The sequence below is a fragment of the Babylonia areolata genome, chromosome 2 (assembly GCF_041734735.1).
Source record: "Babylonia areolata isolate BAREFJ2019XMU chromosome 2, ASM4173473v1, whole genome shotgun sequence".
Taxonomy (NCBI): Eukaryota; Metazoa; Mollusca; class Gastropoda; order Neogastropoda; family Buccinidae; genus Babylonia; species Babylonia areolata.
The window spans coordinates 1,481,677-1,507,236 of record NC_134877.1 but is presented as its reverse complement, the minus strand read 5'-3'; the positions used below and the strand labels follow the sequence as shown (position 1 = coordinate 1,507,236).

Below are 25,560 nucleotides of genomic sequence, written 5' to 3'. Positions count from 1 at the left end.
CACCAACAACAGGTTCATTTCAAACCACTGGTAAACAACCAACTCCCACACTGACACACTACACCAACAACAGGTTCATTTCAAACCACTGGTAAACAACCAACTCCCACACTGACACACTACACCAACAGGAGGTTCATTTCAAACCACTGGTAAACAACCAACTCCCACACTGACACACTACACCAACAACAGGTTCATTTCAAACCACTGGTAAACAACCAACAGGTTTGTTTTTTTTAAACTCCAGTTTTGTATTTGTATTTGTATTCCTTTTTATCACAACAGATTTCTCTGTGTGAAATTCGGGCTGCTCTCCCCAGGGAGAGCGCGTCGCTATACTACAGCGCCACCCATTTTTTTTGTATTTTTTCCTGCGTGCAGTTTTATTTGTTTTTCCTGTCCTGTTTTTCCTCCTGTCGTACACCCTTTAACCATAACGCCCTTTCAGAAATCAAGCCAAATGTAAAAGCTGATTAAAATTGAACACAAAAAAAGATGTAGATATACACAAGCAAGAAAGAAGAAAGTGTATACAGAAGTGAAGTAAATGCTGTGGCTGTCCACAAAGAACCTTCTGAACATCAGGTCGACCGTGCACTGGTGGCCAGACGTCCACCAGGGAAGGCAGAGAATGTCCCGACACAGGCTTCAATCTCACACTCATCACAATTTTCTCCCCATCCACTACACCCTGAGTGGTGGTCTGGACACTTAGTCATTCAGATGATACATTAACCAAAGGTCCTGTGTGCAGCATGTACTTAGTGCACATAAAACATCCCACGACGACAAGGGAGTTGGCCCTGGCCTGGCAAAATCTTGCAGTAAAATCCACTCTGATAGACATGTGTGTCCATGCACATGACTGAAGCCTGACTGAATGACGCAGGAAACGGATGATGAGCGCCTGAAGGTAGCTCTAAGTCGGCTCTACCCAGACAGGCAGCCTGCTGTGTAAATGTCTGAATGTTTGTAAAGCTCACAGAGTTTGGTCTCTGACTGAAGTATCAATATTAATAATAATAATACTAGTATCGTAATCACTGTCAGTGACAAAACATGAAGTTGGGACATGAGGAAAGAGCACTTTCACAGCACACACTTTCACTTTCAGTCAGCCAAACAGTCCATTCCACACACACACACACACACACACCCTCAACACACACAAACACACAGAGAAAATCATCATGGAAACATGTCCTTCACACCAGCAATCACCACACTCACAATGAACCAGCATTTCAGAGGGAAGAATAAAGAAAGCAAACTTCCCTGAATATCCTATCACACTGACTACTCTCAGAGTTTCTTGATGTTTTGTTTTTCTCCAACCACCACCCTCTCATGTCCTGGCTGTGCTCCGATGTGCGAGGCATGACACGGCCCCCATCTACCCATCTGGCAGACACAGTCAAACCTTCTGCTGGAGACGTCTGTGCCTATGCCTGGAGCTCAACGGTCCCCCCAAGCCAGGAGCGGTCAGTGTTGCCACGTCCAGCCGGCAGGGCCCTTCAATAGTCGTCCAGATCAAAGTCATCAAAGTCACTGATCATGGGCTCCATCAACTGAAAGTCCACCTGGTATCGTAGAATGCCTGAAGAGACCGAGAGAAGAACAGGAAAACACAGTTAACTGCTGAAGCAACTGACCAAAATACTCGAGTCACTGATAACATTCAGCTGTCCCTACAACGCCCAGTGGAAGGACGCAGCAGGCATCATTCACAGCAACCTGCAAGATTCCACAACATTTCAATGCTGCTCCAACCAAAGGGCCTTGGAAGGACAGAAACCAGTTCATCAACACAACACGGGTGAGGACAACACAGATATGATGGTATCAACGACATGACCCTCTAGCAACGCATAGCAGTTCCAGTGTCGGTGTGAATTTGACAAGAAAGGACGGTACACAGCCATCAAGAAGGCCTCAGCTTTGATGATCTCTTCCCCTGTAAAAGCTGTGTCTCTGACTGACCGACACAGTGCTGCCCACAAGGTGGTCATTTCCTGCTGTGCAGTGTGCTGTGAGCCGTGCAGAACGTCCTGCACAACAGGTGACACTGATACACACACCTTCTCTCTGCTGCTTTTCCTTTCACTCACAAGGACTTGACCATCAACCAAGCTTCACCACCTTGGTGAGATAACACACAATGTCCTGTATCTTTTTTTTCCCTTCTTTCTTTTTTTTTTTTTTAATTTAATTTAATTTTTTTTTGTAGTGAACTCAAATATTAGGATAATCACCTGGAGGAGATAACGAACATTATGATTTATCAACGCCATTCTTGAACAGAATCATGAAGATAAATACTATATTCAAAGTATTTATATTTCTACTTCTTTCGCTTCTTGAACAGAATCAAGAAGATAAATACTATATTCAAAGTATTTATATTTCTACTTCTGCTTTCTTACAGAGAAAAAAACATGAAGAAGCTAAACTTGAAAGTTATTTCATTTATTCTTCCAAATTAGGAAACAGAAAGAAACACATCTAAAAACAGAAACTTTTTCAACAATTTTCACCACACAAGTAAATGCAACAAAAAATAATAATAATAAAAATATTCATGAAAAGATCAGTTATAGATACATACATATAATAAACAAACCATTATCATAATGTTCATGGCTACAACTGTGATTTTCAATAAGAGTTCATCGCTCCAGTTGTGATTCTCAATAAGAGTTCATCGCTCCAGTTGTGATTTTCAATTAGAGTTCAACCTTCCAATTGTGATTTTCAATTAAAGTCACACACCACCAACTAATATGATGTTTAATTCCATTAACATACATGCCACTGATAACATAACCAAATATATACGAGTGAAAAGAAACAAAATCAACAACAAACAAAGAATACAACCAACCTCCAATTCCCCCGAATCCTTTCACAAACTGGGCCCCTTCCTGGGATTTGTCTGTGATGATTTCAAGAGTAGCACCTGCACACAAAGGGCAGGTAACTCAAATCAAATCAAACCATGCTGCGTATAGCCTGGCCCACAGCCTAACGGCCATTCCAGAACTGAACACCCGTCAGCTGTTCAAACCCGTGGAAGAGAACACAAACTAACGTTTAAAGGTCAATGCTGTCAACGTTACAAAGACCAATTCATCCATGTCTTGCTCATTCCATGTAAAATTCATGTATATCTAAATCGCATTAAAAATATTGAAAGTAACAGTAAAAGACCAATTCACCAACCTATGTTTCAGCACACATAAGATTCAAATCAAGACAACACACAACTCACAACATAACACACCACAGTTGACACACACTAGACATAGCACCACAGCTAACACACAACTCACAACACAACACACCACAGTTGACACACACTGGACAATGCACCACAGTCAACACACAACACATAAGACAACACACCACATTTGACACACACTAGACAACACACCACAGCTAACACACAAAAGACAACACACCACAGTTGACACACACTAGACAACACACCACAGTTGACACACACTAGACAACGCACCACAGTTGACACACAACATATAAGACAACACACCACAGTCCACACACACTAGACAACACACCACAGTCCACACACACTAGACAACACACCACAGTTGACACACAACATATAAGACAACACACCACAGTCCACACACACTAGACAACACACCACAGTCCACACACACTAGACAACACACCACAGTCCACACACACTAGACAACACACCACAGTCCACACACACTAGACAACGCACTACAGTTGACACACAACACAACACACCACAGTTGACACACAAGAGAACTTGCCACAGTCGAAGCAACACACCACAACTGACACACAAGACAATACACCACAGCTGACACACACACCACAGTCGACATACAAGACAACACACCACAGCTGACACACACACACCACAGTCGATACACAAGACAACAGTTGACACACAAGACAACACACCACAGTCGACACACATGACAACACACCACAGCTGACACACACACACCACAGTCGATACACAAGACAACAGTTGACACACAAGACAACACACCACAGTCGACATACAAGACAACACACCACAGTTGACACACACACACCACAGTCGATACACAAGACAACAGCTGACACACAAGACAACACACCACAGTCGACACACATAACAACACACCACAGTCGACACACACACACCACAGTCGATACACAAGACAACAGTTGACACACAAGACAACACACCACAGTCGACACACATGACAACACACCACAGTCGACACACAACACACCACAGCTGACACAAGACAACACACTTCAGTCAACACACAAAAGTCGACAACAGGACTGCAGACAGTGCAGGGAGTGGAGAGAGAGAAAACCCACCAAAGTTTTTGTAGTTGTTGGCAAACCACTCCAACAAGGGCATCTGCTCCATCAACTCCATCTCCACACCAGTCTGCACATCACCAAAAGACATACTGCTCATTTAGAAAACTGCCGAGGTTCCCACACAGGAGACCAAGCCAAAATCCAGGCCTTTTCCAGACAAGACTTCACTCCCCCACCCCCGAACCCCCCCAACCAAACACAAAGCCAAAGTGAATAAAAGATTTGCCTGACACCCTGCTGATGAAAGAGATCAGTGGATATCCTGGTATCCATATTCATTTCTTGTCACATTTCAGGGGCTTTTGGGTTTTTGTTGTTGTTTTTTAAATAATGCACTGAGCTCTTTGGTGAACAGTACTGGTCAAGAGTTTTGTTCAAACTCCAAGACTTTTCCAGGCTCTGAAGGGCAAAACATTTTTCCAATTTTTTGCAGACCCAAGAAATCAAGATCAAACACAAATTTGTTACCACCCTCCCCCCACCAAAAAAACAAAACAAAAAAACAAAAAACAAAAAAAAAGCAAAAACAACTAAAAACTATGTAAACAAAAAACATTCCTTACTCTATTTATAATCTGTCAAAACTGGCTTTGTGATCAAACCACATGGATAAACAACAGATCCATAACGTTCAGTTTTGATAAACTGAACAGTGTCCAACCCCATTAGGAACATCAGATTCTCAGAACCTCAGGATGTATCAGCATGTTAGCATACAAAAGAGCATTCAAGGCTGAAAGTGTGTGTGCATGCGTGCATATTTGTGTGTACATGTGTGTGTGTGTGTGTGTGTGTGTGTGTGTGAGTGTGCACACAAGCACACTTGCACATGAAATGAACTTGCATAAGCATGTATGTTTAACAGCTCTATTTCCTGATCATTACTAACAAAATCCAAAAGAAAAAGCCTGACAGTTAAAGTCTGCCCCCTGAAACAACATGGGCAAATTTACTGCATCTTTTGTAATAAAACAAACATTCACTGTGAAGAAATATTTCAACTCTCTATAAGCACAGGTTCAGCTGTTGAATATTTTTGTTTAAAACAGTTGTTCTGCATGGAGCTTGTGTGACAAAGCAATGTGACAAACTTCAAAATGTTTAAAAGAATGATTTTCTCCGGCACAAGTCATAATGGATCATAGCACGAAAATCAGGCTCTAGAAGGGCCACGTTTCCTGCAGAAGGGACATCATTCTCACCCTACAGATTGCCTATCTGTGGAGAACACATTAACTGGAATGATCAGAATTGAACGATATGTGAAATCGCAGCTGGTATGTGGTTGCTATTTTGTATGACATACACTGTCATTCTGTTGTTCCAGTAGTTTTTCTCTGTTCAGATACTGAGTGCCCCTCCCTTGTACTGATTACCATGATCAGAGTGCACAAAACACACATACACATGACAGTAACTCACACAAATGTATACACACAAACATATACACACTAGTGATTATTCAGTATCAGTATCAGTAGCTCAAGGAGCCGGCGTCACTGCGTTTGGACAAATCCATATACGCTACACCACATCTGCCAAGCAGATGCCTGACCAGCAGCGGAACCCAACACGCTTAGTCAGGCCTTGAGAAGAATAAATAAATAATTAAATAAATAAATAAAAATAAATAAATAAAATAAATAAATAAATAAATAAAATAAAATATACACACCATCACACACACACACACACAAAATGACACACACATCACACAGAATCTCTCTTTCTCACACACACACACACACACACACACAGTCCACACACACACAGTGACACAAGCACACACACAGTGCCACACACACACACACACAGTGCCACACACACACACACACAGTGCCACACACACACAGTGCCACACACACACACACACAGTGCCACACACACACACACACAGTGCCACACACACACACACACAGTGCCACACACACACACACACAGTGCCACACACACACACACACAGTGCCACACACACACACACACAGTGCCACACACACACACACACAGTGCCACACACACACACACACAGTGCCACACACACACACACACAGTGCCACACACACACAGTGCCACACACACACACACACAGTGCCACACACACACACACACAGTGCCACACACACACACACACAGTCCACACACACACACACACAGTGCCACACACACACAGTGCCACACACACACACACACAGTGCCACACACACACACACACACACACACACACACACACAGTGCCACACACACACACACACAGTGACACAAGCACACACACAGTGAGCCACAAACAGAACACTGTGTGCTGTGCCACATCAGCATCCCAGTTACCTCTTTGTCTGTGAAATGCGTTCTGTCCTTTTCCTGCTCAGGCCTCAAGAACAAGATGCGTTCCTCTGCACACACCCCACAGGCACACTCCATTTCCGCTATATTCTTGTTACAAATCTAAAAACAGACCTTTTCAAGTGGTCTCTACAATCATTAAGGCATTCCATATCTGCATTCGGTGGATCAAGCGTGTGTGTGTGTGCGTTTGTGCTCGTTCATTTGTTCTTTTGCTTAATGTCTATCCACATTTGTGATTTTAGACAGAAATCCATCATCTCCCCCACCCCACCCATGTCTTAAATCATCACTACTTTCCCTGTTCCTCTCTTCTCAATTAGCATTAAAAAAAAAATAAAAATAAAAAAAAAGGAAGAAAAAGAAAAGGAAGAAAAATATTAATGAAATAAAATAAACTAGTCAACCAGCAGAATCACAACAAAGAGCCAATTGGGCTCCAAATTAAACACTAAACTATTTCAAACACATTTTGATTATCATATAAGACATTTCTAATGGAAGCAGATGGAACTGCAGATTTTGTAAATGACACAGGTAAATATGGTTTTAACTGTTCACATTTATGGATGATATGCACAGGGATAATTTCATTGTGGCAAATGCAAGTCACATTTGAAGTATATTTTGTTTTCATAGCATCCAGTCGTAGTCTGTATATTAGACTGGTGAGCCTTCTGCTATTGTGATTCCTTTTGTTTTGAAAGAAAATATGCGATCAATTTTTCGCGAGCTATTGTCAGTATTTTCTCTGTCAGGGTCAGACTCCTGTTTTAGTTTATTGACATGGTTCCAGCAAGTTTTCTCCAGCACAGAATAACCTTGTAAAGAATATGGAATATGATTTCTATGGCAATGTAAATGTTCATTGCGCCTTCTTTCCCACAATGATCCACCCGCTCATTTCCCACGAAATGTGTGTGTGTGTGTGTGTGTGTGTGTGTGTGTGTGCTGCACCTTGGTGAAAAGAGGCCAGCATGGCATGACTTATTTATAAGTACACATACTACTCTTTGTGCATTCTGAAGCAGAGTCTTTGATTTTGGTGAACAAAAGTAATATGAAGCCCAGAGGAAATATTCCCAATAAAGGCTGGTGACTGATATCCTGTCCAGTATGACCAGTGAGGCTGTAGCCCTTGGCTAACCAGCTGACTCGTCAACAGCAGTCAAGGGGCTGATTTGTTATCAAACTTTTCCTGCTCAACACTGGTTTTTACAGCTGCCACAAATGTAAAACCAGCAAAACACATTCTTGTTACGGATAGATTTCTCTAAAAACGTTATCAGGATAGCTGAAATCTGATAATATACAAAAAGATGCAGGTTATATTTCTCTGACACTACAAATCGGTAACAAGACCAAAATCTGATGACCAATCAACATCAAGACTAAAATCCCCGTCAGTCCACTCACCGTCGGTGGTGTGGTTCTTGAGGATGAATCGCTGGATGTCCATGTTCTCCCACACAATCAGTGTGTCCACAGCCCCCATCTCCAGGGCCCTCAGGGTGTCATCCACCCCAAAGCAGTACTTTCCTGTGTCCTGACTGATCTCATCAAAGTACCGCCCTGCACACAACCGTCAACAGATCTAACAATCCTCAGTAACCAATCCATCAGACAACAGATGTATAGCATGGTGGTCAAACTGTGTCAAAGTACCGCCCTGCACACAACAGTCAACAGATCTAACAATTCTCAGTAACCAATCCATCAGACAACAGATGTATAGCATGGTGGTCAAACTGTATCAAAGTACCGCCCTGCACACAACGGTCAACAGATCTAACAATCCTCAGTAACCAATCCATCAATCAGACAACAGATGTATGACATTGTGGTCAAACTGTATCAAAGTACCACCCTGCACACAACAGTCAACAGATCTAACAATTCTCAGTAACCAATCCATCAGACAACAGATGTATAGCATGGTGGTCAAACTGTATCAAAGTACCGCCCTGCACACAACCGTCAACAGATCTAACAATCCTCAGTAACCAATCCATCAATCAGACAACAGATGTATGGCTTTGTGGTCAAACTGTATCAAAGTACCGCCCTGCACACAACCGTCAACAGATCTAACAATCCTCAGTAACCAATCCATCAATCAGACAACAGATGTATGGCATTGTGGTCAAACTGTATCAAAGTACCACCCTGCACACAACAGTCAACAGATCTAACAATCCTCAGTAACCAATCCATCAGACAACAGATGTATAGCATGGTGGTCAAACTGTATCAAAGTACCACCCTGCACACAACAGTCAACAGATCTAACAATCCTCAGTAACCAATCCATCAGACAACAGATGTATAGCATGGTGGTCAAACTGTATCAAAGTACCACCCTGCACACAACAGTCAACGGATCTAACAATCCTCAGTAACCAATCCATCAGACAACAGATGTATAGCATGGTGGTCAAACTGTATCAAAGTACCACCCTGCACACAACAGTCAACGGATCTAACAATCCTCAGTAACCAATCCATCAATCAGACAACAGATGTATAGCATGGTGGTCAAACTGTATCAAAGTACCGCCCTGCACACAACAGTCAACAGATCTAACAATCCTCAGTAACCAATCCATCAGACAACAGATGTATAGCATGGTGGTCAAACTGTATCAAAGTACCACCCTGCACACAACAGTCAACAGATCTAACAATCCTCAGTAACCAATCCATCAATCAGACAACAGATGTATGACATTGTGGTCAAACTGTATCAAAGTACCGCCCTGCACACAACAGTCAACAGATCTAACAATCCTCAGTAACCAATCCATCAGACAACAGATGTATAGCATGGTGGTCAAACTGTATCAAAGTACCGCCCTGCACACAACAGTCAACAGATCTAACAATCCTCAGTAACCAATCCATCAGACAACAGATGTATGGCATGGTGGTCAAACTGTATCAAAGTACCACCCTGCACACAACAGTCAACGGATCTAACAATCCTCAGTAACCAATCCATCAGACAACAGATGTATATCATGGTGGTCAAACTGTATCAAAGTACCGCCCTGCACACAACCGTCAACAGATCTAACAATCCTCAGTAACCAATCCATCAGACAACAGATGTATAGCATGGTGGTCAAACTGTATCAAAGTACCACCCTGCACACAACAGTCAACAGATCTAACAATCCTCAGTAACCAATCCATCAATCAGACAACAGATGTATGACATTGTGGTCAAACTGTATCAAAGTACCACCCTGCACACAACAGTCAACAGATCTAACAATCCTCAGTAACCAATCCATCAGACAACAGATGTATAGCATGGTGGTCAAACTGTATCAAAGTACCACCCTGCACACAACAGTCAACAGATCTAACAATCCTCAGTAACCAATCCATCAATCAGACAACAGATGTATGGCATGGTGGTCAAACTGTGTCAAAGTACCGCCCTGCACACAACAGTCAACAGATCTAACAATCCTCAGTAACCAATCCATCAGACAACAGATGTATAGCATGGTGGTCAAACTGTGTCAAAGTACTGCCCTGCACACAACCGTCAACAGATCTAACAATCCTCAGTAACCAATCCATCAATCAGACAACAGATGTATAGCATGGTCAAACTGTGTCAAAGTACTGCCCTGCACACAACCGTCAACAGATCTAACAATCCTCAGTAACCAATCCATCAATCAGACAACAGATGTATAGCATGGTCAAACTGTATCAAAGTACCGCCCTGCACACAACAGTCAACAGATCTAACAATCCTCAGTAACCAATCCATCAGACAAGGGATGTATAGCATGGTGGTCAAACTGTATCAAAGTACCGCCCTGCACACAACAGTCAACAGATCTAACAATCCTCAGTAACCAATCCATCAATCAGACAACAGATGTATGACATTGTGGTCAAACTGTATCAAAGTACCGCCCTGCACACAACAGTCAACAGATCTAACAATCCTCAGTAACCAATCCATTAATCAGACAACAGATGTATGGCATGGTGGTCAAACTGTATCAAAGTACCACCCTGCACACAACAGTCAACGGATCTAACAATCCTCAGTAACCAATCCATCAGACAACAGATGTATAGCATGGTGGTCAAACTGTATCAAAGTACCGCCCTGCACACAACAGTCAACAGATCTAACAATCCTCAGTAACCAATCCATCAGACAACAGATGTATAGCATGGTGGTCAAACTGTATCAAAGTACCACCCTGCACACAACAGTCAACAGATCTAACAATCCTCAGTAACCAATCCATCAGACAACAGATGTATGACATGGTGGTCAAACTGTATCAAAGTACCGCCCTGCACACAACGGTCAACGGATCTAACAATCCTCAGTAACCAATCCATCAGACAACAGATGTATAGCATGGTGGTCAAACTGTATCAAAGTACCGCCCTGCACACAACAGTCAACGGATCTAACAATCCTCAGTAACCAATCCATCAGACAACAGATGTATAGCATGGTGGTCAAACTGTATCAAAGTACCGCCCTGCACACAACAGTCAACAGATCTAACAATCCTCAGTAACCAATCCATCAGACAAGGGATGTATAGCATGGTGGTCAAACTGTATCAAAGTACCGCCCTGCACACAACGGTCAACAGATCTAACAATCCTCAGTAACCAATCCATCAATCAGACAACAGATGTATGGCATGGTGGTCAAACTGTATCAAAGTACCGCCCTGCACACAACCGTCAACAGATCTAACAATCCTCAGTAACCAATCCATCAATCAGACAACAGATGTATAGCATGGTGGTCAAACTGTATCAAAGTACCGCCCTGCACACAACGGTCAACAGATCTAACAATCCTCAGTAACCAATCCATCAGACAACAGATGTATAGCATGGTGGTCAAACTGTATCAAAGTACCGCCCTGCACACAACGGTCAACGGATCTAACAATCCTCAGTAACCAATCCATCAGACAACAGATGTATAGCATGGTGGTCAAACTGTATCAAAGTACCACCCTGCACACAACCGTCAACAGATCTAACAATCCTCAGTAACCAATCAATCAGACAAGGGATGTATAGCATGGTGGTCAAACTGTATCAAAGTACCGCCCTGCACACAACAGTCAACAGATCTAACAATCCTCAGTAACCAATCCATCAATCAGACAACAGATGTATAGCATGGTGGTCAAACTGTATCAAAGTACCGCCCTGCACACAACGGTCAACGGATCTAACAATCCTCAGTAACCAATCCATCAGACAACAGATGTATGGCTTGGTGGTCAAACTGTATCAAAGTACCGCCCTGCACACAACGGTCAACGGATCTAACAATCCTCAGTAACCAATCCATCAGACAAGGGATGTATAGCATGGTGGTCAAACTGTGTGACACAAAGTACACTTTTCACAGGGTTCCCACAGCTGCAACCAAACAAAATTCCTTTTTTTTTTCTCCCAGACTGAAAAAATGTCCATGCAAAACACACCGCCAAACTGAATTCTTTTTAAAATTCATGTGCTGGACTGCTGAAAAGGGAGAGTGGTGGATATCCAGGTACCAATGTTCAGCTACTCCACACTAACCCTGTTTTTAACAGATGCTAAATTGTGTGCATCTATCCCTGAGTTTTTACTGGTGCACACAGCAAATAATGCGGAGAGAAAAAAAGCTGTAACAAGGTTTCTACTGAGCTAGACACAACAGTTCTGGTATCAACTATCCCTAAGACTATTCTTAATGCACCTATAAATGAATTTTCCAGTCTTGATTAATAAGCTTCAAAGCATTAGCAACACATTCACGTTATCATCTGACATATAACTGTAGCTGTTTTTGTCTTAGAAAACTACTGCACACATTTTTTTTTTTTTTAATTAAAAAAAGTTCTCACTTGTTCTTTAATGTTATTCAACGATGATTTTTTTTTTCTGTCAATGTTAGTAATATTTTTTTCTATTTTTTCAACTTGTTGGATTATTTGCACATGAATTTATCAAATAATATGTGCATTAATTAGCTGTAATTTCTGACCCACTGTGTTTTTGCTGTTTGTGTTTTTTGTTGTAGGAGTTTTGCATACATATGTGCAAGCGCTTATGCACTCTTCAGCAAACCAAACCAAATCTAATCAGGCTTTCTGGAACAAACTGAAAAGTTTAACTCACTGAGCCCTACACTCAAGCATTGCTCTGGCATCAAAATTTGTCTCTTCAAAACAATTTTGACATTCATACATATATTATGCACAAACCGCATGGGGAGGAATTAATTACAGTATTTCTAGGTGTGTGCACACGTACTCTGAAGGAAAAAGATTGTATTTTCTGGGGGGGTTTCTGCATCAATACAACATGGAAGCCTGCTGAGGCTGTAAACTGCCCAGGGTTGAATGGGTTAAACAAACAAATAAAATAATAATTCAGAGGGAAAGTTGCTGAAATGACATATAACAGTAGTCTCCACTCTAGGGAATGCCGACTCAGTGAGGCTCAATAGCAAGGCAACCATTTGCCAGTTAGGCGCTTTTAGAAAAGATACTGCCTGTCAAAGTGACCACGAATCAAGGCAAGGCAAGGCGTTTATTTCATGCACCAACCAGGGGCATTCAAACTTTACACACAGGCATTCTTTATACACACCACACACACTGATGTCAAATGGAGTCAGATGATAACATTAGTTCACAGGTGATTGAATTATAATTTCAAAGAATGAAAAACAAAGCCTCTGAAAATATCCAACAAATAGTTACTATCAAGCCCAGTGAACACTGACCTATAAGTTTTTTCTCTTGAATGAACTTGACGTTGGCCAAGCTGTCTGCAGCTAGTTCAATGGCCTGGTTGAATCCGTTCTCCCCCCCGTACGATACATCCACGATCTTGATGACTTTGGCTTGTAGCCGCTGTTCACACATCATCAATACAACATGGTCAATATTACAGAAAAATGTTACTATGTGCTGATCATCAACGCCATAAAAAACACCATACAAAACTGGCAACATCCAGAATTTACAATCAGAACTGAGATGAGAGTGGAACAGAGAGAGGCACAAATTTATACAAACTCAATCTGTTTCCTGAAGCAGACAGAAAATTAACCTTTGATTTAAACAAGGGCAGAATTCAATCTGGACACACAAAATTGGACACTTTTGAACGCCATCATTGCAGCTGCACAACAGTGTCTGGGGACCCGCCCTACAAAAGCTGAGTGCATTGTCAAAGTCATACTTCAGTTCACACAAAATGCACACATCATCAAAAACATGCTAAATCCCCTTGAAAATACCTGTGAAGAATGAAGAGCCTATAGCCAACACGCTAAAACACGAGGCATAACCCCCCACCCATGCCCCCCCAAAATGCAACTGAATGAGAAGTTGAAAATGAATGTGCCCAGTTCAGTATGGAAATATCTGTACTTGGTATAAGTGAAATGACTGGGTTTTTACCAATAAATAAGTACTGCGAGTACAAAAAGTTTGGGTTTTTTTCTAAGACTAGCATGTACACATATACAAGTAATTGTAATTACAACTACAACAGGTACAACATCCCATACATTATTCAGCATAAGTGAAGAGTGTGAGTGTGAGTGTGTGTGTGTGTGTGTTTGAGTGTGTGTGTTTGTGCACATGTGAAAGTGTGTGTATGTGAATGTGAGTGTGCATGTGTGTATGTGGGAATCACTGATGTGTGTCATTTTACTCTGTGTGTGTGAGCACAAGTGAGTGCTTGTACCTATTCGTGTGAGTGTATTGTTTGTTCGCGTGTGTGTCTGAGTATGTGTGCGCACATGTACATGCCTGTGTGAGTGTGTATACATGCTCGTGGGTGCATGTGCACACGCATCAATGTGTCTGGGAAAGAATGAAAGAAACAGGACTTTCCAGTTCCACCGAGTCGAATGACCAGGTCAAACATATCAGACTGACTGAGCTCCACCAGATCCAGAGACTGGAGATACCCAGTTTGCTGTAGTGTCAGTGAGAGAGGGGGGAGAATGAGTGTGAGTGAGTGAGTGTGTGTGTGTGTGTGTGTGTGTGTGTGTGTGTGTGTGTGTGTGTGTGTGTGTGAGTGAGTGAGTGATTGTGTGTGTGTGTGCATGTGCATGTGTGTGAGTGTGCGTGTATGAGAGTGCATGTGTGCATGTGTGTGGGGGGGGCAGGAGCACGTTTTTATGGCATGTGTGCATGAATGTGCATGTGCGGACACGTGTGTGTGTGTGTGTGTGTTTGTGTGCACGCGCACACACGTGTGCATGTGCATACACATGACTGCGTTTAGCCAAGGAAAACAAAACAAAACAAAGGGAGCCCCCCCAACTGACGGGATCGAACATGTCGGACTGGCTGAGCTCCGTCTTGAAGTCAGCGGAGCCGGCCAGAACCAGGCCGGAGATGTTGGGCTTGTCGTTGGTGATGAACAGCTGCACCGCCACCTCCGCCACCTTGCGTACATAGTTGTGCCGTTTCTCCATGCGCAGCCGGGCAAAACGCAGCGCCGACTGCCCTCCTCTTCCTGTGGCAAAGAGTGTCACCAGAAGAGGGGTCAAAGCGGTCGTATTGATCTCTCTTCCTCTCTCTCTCTCTCTCTATAGATATACATATACACTACACCACATCTGCTTCATAAAAAAAGAAAAGAAAGAGACAGAATGACCAGGAATGCCTGGCCTGTGCACAGACTCAATTCACTAGTCAGGCCTTCACAGCCTATCCTAGGTTTAAGTAAAAACATTAACATAAAATTAAACAAATCAAATAAAACAAAACAACCAAATATGAATGCATTGAAATATGAGTAAGATACGTACAAGGCAAAATGGTTGAAGTTTTTAAAAAGTATAAAAGAATTAAAACAAGAGCAAAAGTGTGCCATGCTTTGCAAACTTAAGCGCAGTCACACACACACAAACACCCAGCATTCATTCAACCACTCTACGGACCTTTTTTTTTTTAACACACATACAGTTTACAGCAGTAAAGCTCAAGAACAGACTTGCACCCATCTGATCCACAGACTATTTTTGGTTTGTTTGCTTTTGCTTCTTCTTCTTTTTTTTTTCTCTCTTCTTTTTGCTTTTGTGCATACCATGTTTCTTGGGTAGATCAACTGTAAACTTGTGTAAAACTTCACGTGTGTTTCCTGATAAGTTTCCAAACAAGGCACCGTTTCCATCCATCACTATGAAACCAAACTTGCTGTCATCTGCTAACAGCGCTGTGAGGGCCTGGAAGAAAATTGAAAACAAAATTCACTGTCGTAAATTAATCATTAACAGGTTGATTTAAATCAGTCAATAAAACAATAACGTCAGGAGCAACACATTTCATTATGAATACTGTCCAAAACATCAGGAGCAACACATTTCATTACGAATACTGTCCAAAACATCAGGAGCAACACATTTCATTATGAATGCTGTCAAAAACATCAGGAGCAACACATTTCATTATGAATACTGTCCAAAACATCAGGAGCAACACATTTCATTATGAATACTGTCCAAAACATCAGGAGCAACACATTTCATTATGAATGCTGTCAAAAACATCAGGAGCAACACATTTCATCATGAATACTGTCCAAAACATCAGGAGCAACACATTTCATCATGAATACTGTCCAAAACATCAGGAGCAACACATTTCATTATGAATACTGTCCAAAACATCAGGAGCAACACATTTCATCATGAATACTGTCCAAAACATCAGGAGCAACACATTTCATCATGAATACTGTCCAAAACATCAGGAGCAACACATTTCATTATGAATACTGTCAAAAACAACAGGAGCAACACATTTCATTATGAATACTGTCCAAAACATCAGGAGCAACACATTTCATTATGAATACTGTCCAAAACATCAGGAGCAACACATTTCATTATGAATACTGTCCAAAACATCAGGAGCAACACATTTCATCATTAATACTGTCAAAAACAGGAGCAACACATTCCATCATTCATACTGTCAAGGATAACTGTTTCAAATATGGTGCAAGCATACAAAAAAGCAAACATGAATATATAAACAAACACAGTATGCATGTGGGCCAATGCATGTTCATTCCGATGAGAAAAGTTGCATGTGTTCAGTCCATTTTAAATCCACATGTAATAATGTGTCATATATAACACTAATGAAAACATAGTACACTGATCTCATTTCAGTAAACAGGGAATTAAACTCTATCTAATTATAGTTCAGTTTTAAAAACAAATGCTCAAAGCAGCTAAAGCAACAGTGTGCTGTGTGCGTGTGTGTGGGTGGGGGTGGGGATGGGAAGGGTGTGCATGTGCGTGTGTGCGTGTGCGTGCGTGTGTGTGTGTGTGTGTGTGTGCACAGCATTACCTCTGTGTGGAACTTGTTGTCACACAGGTAGAGGGAGGTGTTGATGGGTCTGAAGGGCTCAAAGTCAATGTTCACCTTCTTCTCCTTCCCCTCCTCCGTGATGATGGTGCCGCAGTATATCACAAGGCCGTTGGGTGGAACTGCACACAAATCAAACATGTTCAAATGCACAACTCACTTAGAAATAAATATGCATAAACTACACTATGGAAAATGAATCAGAATAATTCACAAATAACAAAAACAGTATTTTTCCACTGTCATTTAAAAGCAACAGCATCAAAAAATAAATAAATAAATAAAACAAAAAACACACAATAAAAGAGAGATTCTTTGAAAATTAACAGACTGACAAGTCCTGTACTCGACAACAATATTAACAATCATAATATTCATGGACTTTCCATAGTGACTGTGTTACCTATGCACTTGCATACACACACACACACACACACATACACACACACACAAACATACACATACACACACCATACATATCACAACTGACAAGTCAAGTGCACCCTGTTAACAATTTCACAAAGTGACATGCGCACAAGCTGGCACACACTCACCTTTGCTGTATAGTTTCAGACTCTGCTGTACAGACGTGATGGCACACACTCACCTTTGCTGTATAGTTTCAGACTCTGCTGTACAGACGTGATGGCACACACTCACCTTTGCTGTACAGTTTCAGACTCTGCTGTACAGACGTGATGGCACACACTCACCTTTGCTGTATAGTTTCAGACTCTGCTGTACAGACGTGATGGCACACACTCACCTTTGTTGTATAGTTTCAGACTCTGCTGTACAGACGTGATGGCACACACTCACCTTTGCTGTATAGTTTCAGACTCTGCTGTACAGACGTGATGGCACACACTCACCTTTGCTGTATAGTTTCAGACTCTGCTGTACAGACGTGATGGCACACACTCACCTTTGTTGTATAGTTTCAGACTCTGCTGTACAGACGTGATGGCACACACTCACCTTTGCTGTATAGTTTCAGACTCTGCTGTACAGACGTGATGGCACACACTCACCTTTGTTGTATAGTTTCAGACTCTGCTGTACAGACGTGATGGCACACACTCACCTTTGCTGTATAGTTTCAGTCTCTGCTGTACAGACGTGATGGCACACACTCACCTTTGTTGTATAGTTTCAGACTCTGCTGTACAGACGTGATGGCACACACTCACCTTTGTTGTATAGTTTCAGACTCTGCTGTACAGACGTGATGGCACACACTCACCTTTGTTGTATAGTTTCAGACTCTGCTGTACAGACGTGATGGCACACACTCACCTTTGCTGTATAGTTTCAGTCTCTGCTGTACAGACGTGATGGCACACACTCACCTTTGTTGTATAGTTTCAGACTCTGCTGTACAGACGTGATGGCACACACTCACCTTTGCTGTATAGTTTCAGACTCTGCTGTACAGACGTGATGGCACACACTCACCTTTGCTGTATAGTTTCAGACTCTGCTGTACAGACGTGATGGCACACACTCACCTTTGCTGTATAGTTTCAGACTCTGCTGTACAGACGTGATGGCACACACTCACCTTTGCTGTACAGTTTCAGTCTCTGCTGTACAGACGTGATGGCACCTAACACAGACAGTCTATTGACACGACTTTTGATGTTGGACGCTGTTCCAAACTCATCAGCTAGCATTTTGTTGACTCGAGCAATCTGGTCTTTGGGTGGAATGATGAGCGAGATCATACTTGTGCCATTCCTACACAGATAAAATGTATATGTATTAGCAACATGTACATGTCTGGAACTCCGGCACTCATCAACTCTGTCCTCTTTCAAAGGAAAACTTAAAAGCCACCTGTTCAAAAAATGGCCTTTGGATGTGACAAAGCATAGTCCCTTGTAGTTGTATGTCTCCTCCCACCCTCTGCACTCCCCCTATGTCCGCCCTCTATTGGTGTATTCCTCTAGTGTGTGTGCTTGTGGCTCAGTGTTTGCTCTGTGTGCGTGTGTGTGTGTGTGTGTGTGTGTGTGTGTGTGTGTGTGTGTGTTGTGCCTTTTTCTTTCAAATATACATATCTCCAATTTGTAGTATTATATATATATATATATATATATATATGTTGTTTTTCCTCTTCCAGTTCTATCATGTGCTCTTGTGTGGTATGATACATGATATGGGGAATTTGTAAGTAATATATATATATTTTTTTTTTAATGTTCCTTTTTTTTCTCAGAATTAATGAAAATAGATCTAATCTGTACTAAAGTAAGAACAGTGAAGTGGTGGCCAAGTGGTAACACACCTGACTAAGAAGCATGTGTCCACAGGTTTGCGTCCCATAATAACTTATGAACAAACATGTTGTGTGTAATTTGTCTCCTTCCAGTAGACCGTGGGTGATGGTCCAAGTGCTAGTCTTCCAGATGAGATGAAAAACCAAGGTCCATGACAATGTGCAACATGTCAAAGAACCCAATGGAGCAAACAGATTGTCCCTGGCAAAATTCTGTAGAAAATTCCACTTTTATACTGTCTTACTCTCAGTGTCTGCTTTCAGTTCAAACGATTCCCTCTATGCCACACATCTGTCTGCTTATGAGGGTAAATCCTGTTAATTCAACCCTTTCATTTCAACCTCTGTAAAAACATAAAGTGACTTGAGATCTGAACACACACACACACACAGTGACACACACACTCTCTCTACAATATTATCTATAGTCTCATGTCACACAGTCTTCCTTCCAGTTCCACCACCTCCACCACCCCACTCTAACCACAAACTTTGCAAACTATGTAAACTTTGCAGCAGTGCTATTTCTAGTGCTGCTGTAATGCACAGTCTGGCTGTACACTGATATTTATAATCAACACACAGAACCACCAGTCTGGACTGGTCTACAGTACTTCACCTTACTGCTGTCTTGTTCAGTCATTGAGTCAATACAGTGAATGGGTTCCCTTCGTCAGTAGTCAGTGGGCCGGTTCACAGTACTTCACCTTACTGCTGTCTTGTTCAGTCACTGAGTCAATACAGTGAATGGGTTCCCTTCGTCAGTAGTCAGTGGGCCGGTTCACAGTACTTCACCTTACTGCTGTCTTGTTCAGTCATTGAGTCAATACAGTGAATGGGTTCCCTTGGTCAGTAGTCAGTGGGCCGGTTCACAGTACTTCACCTTACTGCTGTCTTGTTCAGTCATTGAGTCAATACAGTGAATGGGTTCCCTTCGTCAGTAGTAAGTGGGCCGGTTCACAGTACTTCACCTTACTGCTGTCTTGTTCAGTCATTGAGTCAATACAGTGAATGGGTTCCCTTCGTCAGTAGTCAGTGGACCGGTTCACAGTATTTCACCTTACTGCTGTCTTGTTCAGTCATTGAGTCAATACAGTGAATGGGTTCCCTTCATCAGTAGTCAGTGGGATGGTTCACAGTACTTCACCTTACTGCTGTCTTGTTCAGTCATTGAGTCAATACAGTGAATGGGTTCCCTTCATCAGTAGTCAGTGGGATGGTTCACAGTACTTCACCTTACTGCTGTCTTGTTCAGTCATTGAGTCAATACAGTGAATGGGTTCCCTTCATCAGTAGTCAGTGGGATGGTTCACAGTACTTCACCTTACTGCTGTCTTGTTCAGTCATTGAGTCAATACAGTGAATGGGTTCCCTCAGTAGTCAGTGGGCCGGTTCACAGTACTTCACCTTACTGCTGTCTTGTTCAGTCATTGAGTCAATACAGTGAATGGGTTCCCTTCGTCAGTAGTCAGTGGACTGGTTCACAGTACTTCACCTTACTGCTGTCTTGTTCAGTCATTGAGTCAATACAGTGAATGGGTTCCCTTCGTCAGTAGTCAGTGGACCGGTTCACAGTACTTCACCTTACTGCTGTCTTGTTCAGTCATTGAGTCAATACAGTGAATGGGTTCCCTTCGTCAGTAGTCAGTGGGCCGGTTCACAGTACTTCACCTTACTGCTGTCTTGTTCAGTCATTGAGTCAATACAGTGAATGGGTTCCCTTCGTCAGTAGTCAGTGGACCGGTTCACAGTATTTCACCTTACTGCTGTCTTGTTCAGTCATTGAGTCAATACAGTGAATGGGTTCCCTTCGTCAGTAGTCAGTGGGCCGGTTCACAGTACTTCACCTTACTGCTGTCTTGTTCAGTCATTGAGTCAATACAGTGAATGGGTTCCCTTCGTCAGTAGTCAGTGGACCGGTCCACAGTACTTCACCTTACTGCTGTCTTGTTCAGTCATTGAGTCAATACAGTGAATGGGTTCCCTTCGTCAGTAGTAAGTGGACTGGTTCACAGTACTTCACCTTACTGCTGTCTTGTTCAGTCATTGAGTCAATACAGTGAATGGGTTCCCTTCGTCAGTAGTCAGTGGACCGGTTCACAGTACTTCACCTTACTGCTGTCTTGTTCAGTCACTGAGTCAATACAGTGAATGGGTTCCCTTCATCAGTAGTCAGTGGACTTGTACTCGACCGGTTCACAGTACTTCACCTTACTGCTGTCTTGTTCAGTCACTGAGTCAATACAGTGAATGGGTTCCCTCAGTAGTCAGTGGGCCGGTTCACAGTACTTCACCTTTGCTGTCTTGTTCAGTCATTGAGTCAATACAGTGAATGGGTTCCCTTCGTCAGTAGTCAGTGGACCGGTTCACAGTACTTCACCTTACTGCTGTCTTGTTCAGTCATTGAGTCAATACAGTGAATGGGTTCCCTTTGTCAGTAGTCAGTGGACCTGTTCACAGTATTTCACCTTACTGCTGTCTTGTTCAGTCATTGAGTCAATACAGTGAATGGGTTCCCTTCATCAGTAGTCAGTGGACCGGTTCACAGTACTTCACCTTACTGCTGTCTTGTTCAGTCATTGAGTCAATACAGTGAATGAGTTCCCTTCGTCAGTAGTCAGTGGGATGGTTCACAGTATTTCACCTTACTGCTGTCTTGTTCAGTCATTGAGTCAATACAGTGAATGGGTTCCCTTCGTCAGTAGTCAGTGGGCCGGTTCACAGTACTTCACCTTACTGCTGTCTTGTTCAGTCATTGAGTCAATACAGTGAATGGGTTCCCTTCGTCAGTAGTCAGTGGACCGGTTCACAGTACTTCACCTTACTGCTGTCTTGTTCAGTCACTGAGTCAATACAGTGAATGGGTTCCCTTCGTCAGTAGTCAGTGGGCCGGTTCACAGTACTTCACCTTACTGCTGTCTTGTTCAGTCACTGAGTCAATACAGTGAATGGGTTCCCTTCGTCAGTAGTCAGTGGACCGGTTCACAGTACTTCACCTTACTGCTGTCTTGTTCAGTCATTGAGTCAATACAGTGAATGGGTTCCCTTCGTCAGTAGTCAGTGGACCGGTTCACAGTACTTCACCTTACTGCTGTCTTGTTCAGTCACTGAGTCAATACAGTGAATGGGTTCCCTTCGTCAGTAGTAAGTGGGCCGGTTCACAGTACTTCACCTTACTGCTGTCTTGTTCAGTCACTGAGTCAATACAGTGAATGGGTTCCCTTCGTCAGTAGTAAGTGGGCCGGTTCACAGTACTTCACCTTACTGCTGTCTTGTCAATACAGTGAATGGGTTCCCTTCGTCAGTAGTCAGTGGGCTGGGTGCAGAGGGAAGAAGGCAAAAATATATACTCCATGGCTGCTGGTGACGAGTATGCTCATCGGTGAAGGGCTGTTAGTGTTACCTCTTTCAGTCATTGTGATAAAACTGAGCTTACAATTACAGATCATGATGCTGGTCATCAATTATTCTTTATTTGAACATTTTCCTCTTGGGGCTGTTCCCTTTTGTAAATGAATTTAAATTTCACCCTTCAAAAGTAGTCTTAAACTAAATAGACAAAGAGCAGTAACTGCACTTCAAACTCCTGCCACACTGACCTCGTTTTACCAGTCGGTGGTCAAGGGGTTAATAGCACAGATGGACTGACAGACATGACATGATCACATGTCTTTTATTATTTCAGTTTACTGAAAACATAATAAATTGCAAGACAAGGACTTGAGAGACTGTATTTTCTGCTTTTGTAGGTAAAATCAGTTTTCTGCAATAGTGCAAGCATGTTTTATAAACTGCTTTTACCAGACAAATGTATCACACACACACACACACACACACACACGCATGCATGCACATGCACACACACACAGTGGCACACACATACAGGTGGCACACACACACTGACACAGTGACACAGTCACACACGTGCACACACACACACACACACACACACACGTGGGCACATGCACTCACACGCCCATGCGTGCATCCATACACAAATACACACATAGCGGCCACTTCCTCTCAATGTTTTTTAAAAAAATTTTTAAGCTGCTGATTAAGAGTACTTGAAATCAGACCATTGATTACTCAGGGTCACTGAATAAATGACATTTCTCAAAGCTTAAAACAGTACTTGGTGAGTTACTAACTCTATTAGTGTATGTTGTTAAACTTATAATGCATTTTTTTAAGCTGCGTGCAGTATCATATCAGTGTGCAAAATCACACACTGTTTCCAATCTGCCATGGTGCCAATACTGTATGATTCCAAGAGGCTTGACTAACATGATGTACTGGTTGTATTGCGCATTTCACTGGAACATACAATGTGTAAGGGAGGGAGTATGTGCATCATATGTGTGTGTTTGTGTGTGTGTGTGTTGGGGGAGGGGGGGGGGTATCTCTGAAGGTATTCAATATTTTTTCATAGTGTTAACTAAGTCACTGTGATTTCAGGAATTTAAAGACAAATTTTTACTGTTAATTATACTATTTATAGTGGATCCATCTATACTGACAGCCCCATGAAAACAATATGCATGGTATGGTGATGGTCACTGTGCCTCTCACAGAATGAAATTATGATAGTCATGACAGAGGTTTTGGGGATGGAAATTATAAACCTTCTCTAATCTCTGTTTAATTTCAACCAAAAAATGTGATAGAGTTTACTCTTTTTTGAGAACATTTTAGGCACCATAAAATCACTGCATCAGAATCAAACATGCTCACTGGAGTCACAATGCATAATCTAAACAGCGTTCTATCAATATACTATTTGACATAAATTTCTAAGCCAAAAGTATAGAAGAAAATGATAGCAACTGAGGCACATTTGCTCTTGGCAGTAAGTCAGTTCTCCAAATAAACTCTTAAAAATTGCTGATAGCTGCACTGTAATGTAATAACTGCATTATTTTTTTTCACCACTATTATCAATATTAAGATAATTAAATGTTTGATTTTTTTTCTCATTTTTTGCAACTCTTAACAAGTGAATATCAGTCAGACTGGGAGCATGTGTGTGTGTGTGTGTGTGTGTGTGTCTGTACATGTGCACCCGTGTACATCAACACATGCTTGTACTTTGTAGCTGTACAGACTTGTATAAAAAAAAAAAAAATAAATAAAAACTTTAATCAAGCATATTGTGTCAGAACACATTGGTTGCGGCTGCACATCTATAGAGTGCTTGCAACAGTCTCATGTCAATCTAAGACTGACTTTACACTAAAGTAAAGTTTGACATGATGAAAGTTCTATAAAGTTTAACTATTAAGATACAACTAGTTGTTAAAACTCTAACATAAAATATGATTTTTTTCTTAAACATATTCATACTGTCAATATAAAAGTTTATAAAATTAATAGTCTGGTCATGATGACAAACAACAGACCCGAGACCTTTATTAGTGTTATTGTGTTCATGTGATGTCTCTTCAGTCTGGTCTGCCCTCCCTTATAAGTCTGATCAGCTGATGTTCCAAATAAAAATGAAATAGTGGTTACCGACAAATCCGTTTTTCACTAATATCAGCCACTTTCTTTCCCCTCTGGCATACTATCAAACACATTAAAACTGCGCACCGGATGCTTGTTCTTGCGTTTTCTATCAATTCTAAACAAATAAATAAATAAATAAAAAGTTTTCATCGTCATCGGCAAGTCGATATTGGTCGTGTAACGGAAAGAAGAAGAAGAAGAAAGAAGAAGAAGCGCTTTCGCTGTTAGCTTTATTTTCAAGATCAAAAGATTTGAGAGAAGATCAAATATCCGTTTGAAATCACTTCCATAACTTACCCTCTGGCTGCTTCAAGACTCTTGATAAGTTTTTTTATTTTCCATATTTCCACATTTCTATCCGCACTGGACTCGCCGTCAATTCCATTGGTCGCCATCCCAATAAAACGACAATTTCACTTTTCAACGGCTCCAGATAATCAGCAGATGTTCGTCTGCTTGGATGCCGGAGTTCGAATGCCGAAGGATCTTGCCGGTGTTTCCGGGTGTTTTTAACAGATTCTCTGTATGTAACAAGCTGCCAAATGTCAGCAAAAATGTCACACAACAATCTGTTTATGTTTTCTGAAGATAACTTCCCTGAGAACACAGAAGTTTGTCTTCACGATGCCGCAATCCAAGCTGATCGCATGTCGCCATGTAGGGAACCAT

General features: G+C 41.9%; 1 protein-coding gene across 1 annotated transcript; it reads right to left on the bottom strand.

Moving 5' to 3' along the window:
* On the bottom strand, positions 1-25,560 carry LOC143296389 (eukaryotic peptide chain release factor subunit 1-like). The gene is made up of 11 exons (XM_076608283.1): positions 25,189-25,560; positions 18,673-18,848; positions 17,094-17,233; positions 15,823-15,961; positions 15,059-15,249; positions 13,499-13,628; positions 8,134-8,289; positions 6,703-6,767; positions 4,372-4,444; positions 2,885-2,959; positions 1-1,600 (listed from the first exon to the last, which is right to left on the bottom strand). Exons 1-11 carry the CDS (start codon positions 25,284-25,286, stop codon positions 1,518-1,520), a joined length of 1,326 nt encoding a protein of 441 aa, XP_076464398.1. The 5' UTR covers positions 25,287-25,560; the 3' UTR covers positions 1-1,517.

Bases quoted from the DNA above. Each gene is read 5' to 3' on its own strand.
- LOC143296389 (XM_076608283.1), bottom strand. From the start codon at position 25,286: ATGGCGACCAATGGAATTGACGGCGAGTCCAGTGCGGATAGAAATGTG. The intron at 17,234-18,672 runs GTGAGTGTGTGC...ATTTGTGTGCAG, and splicing joins ACTGAAACTGTACAGCAAAG to TTCCACCCAACGGCCTTGTG. The intron at 4,445-6,702 runs GTAACTGGGATG...GGTGATGTGCAG, and splicing joins CGCATTTCACAGACAAAGAG to ACTGGTGTGGAGATGGAGTT.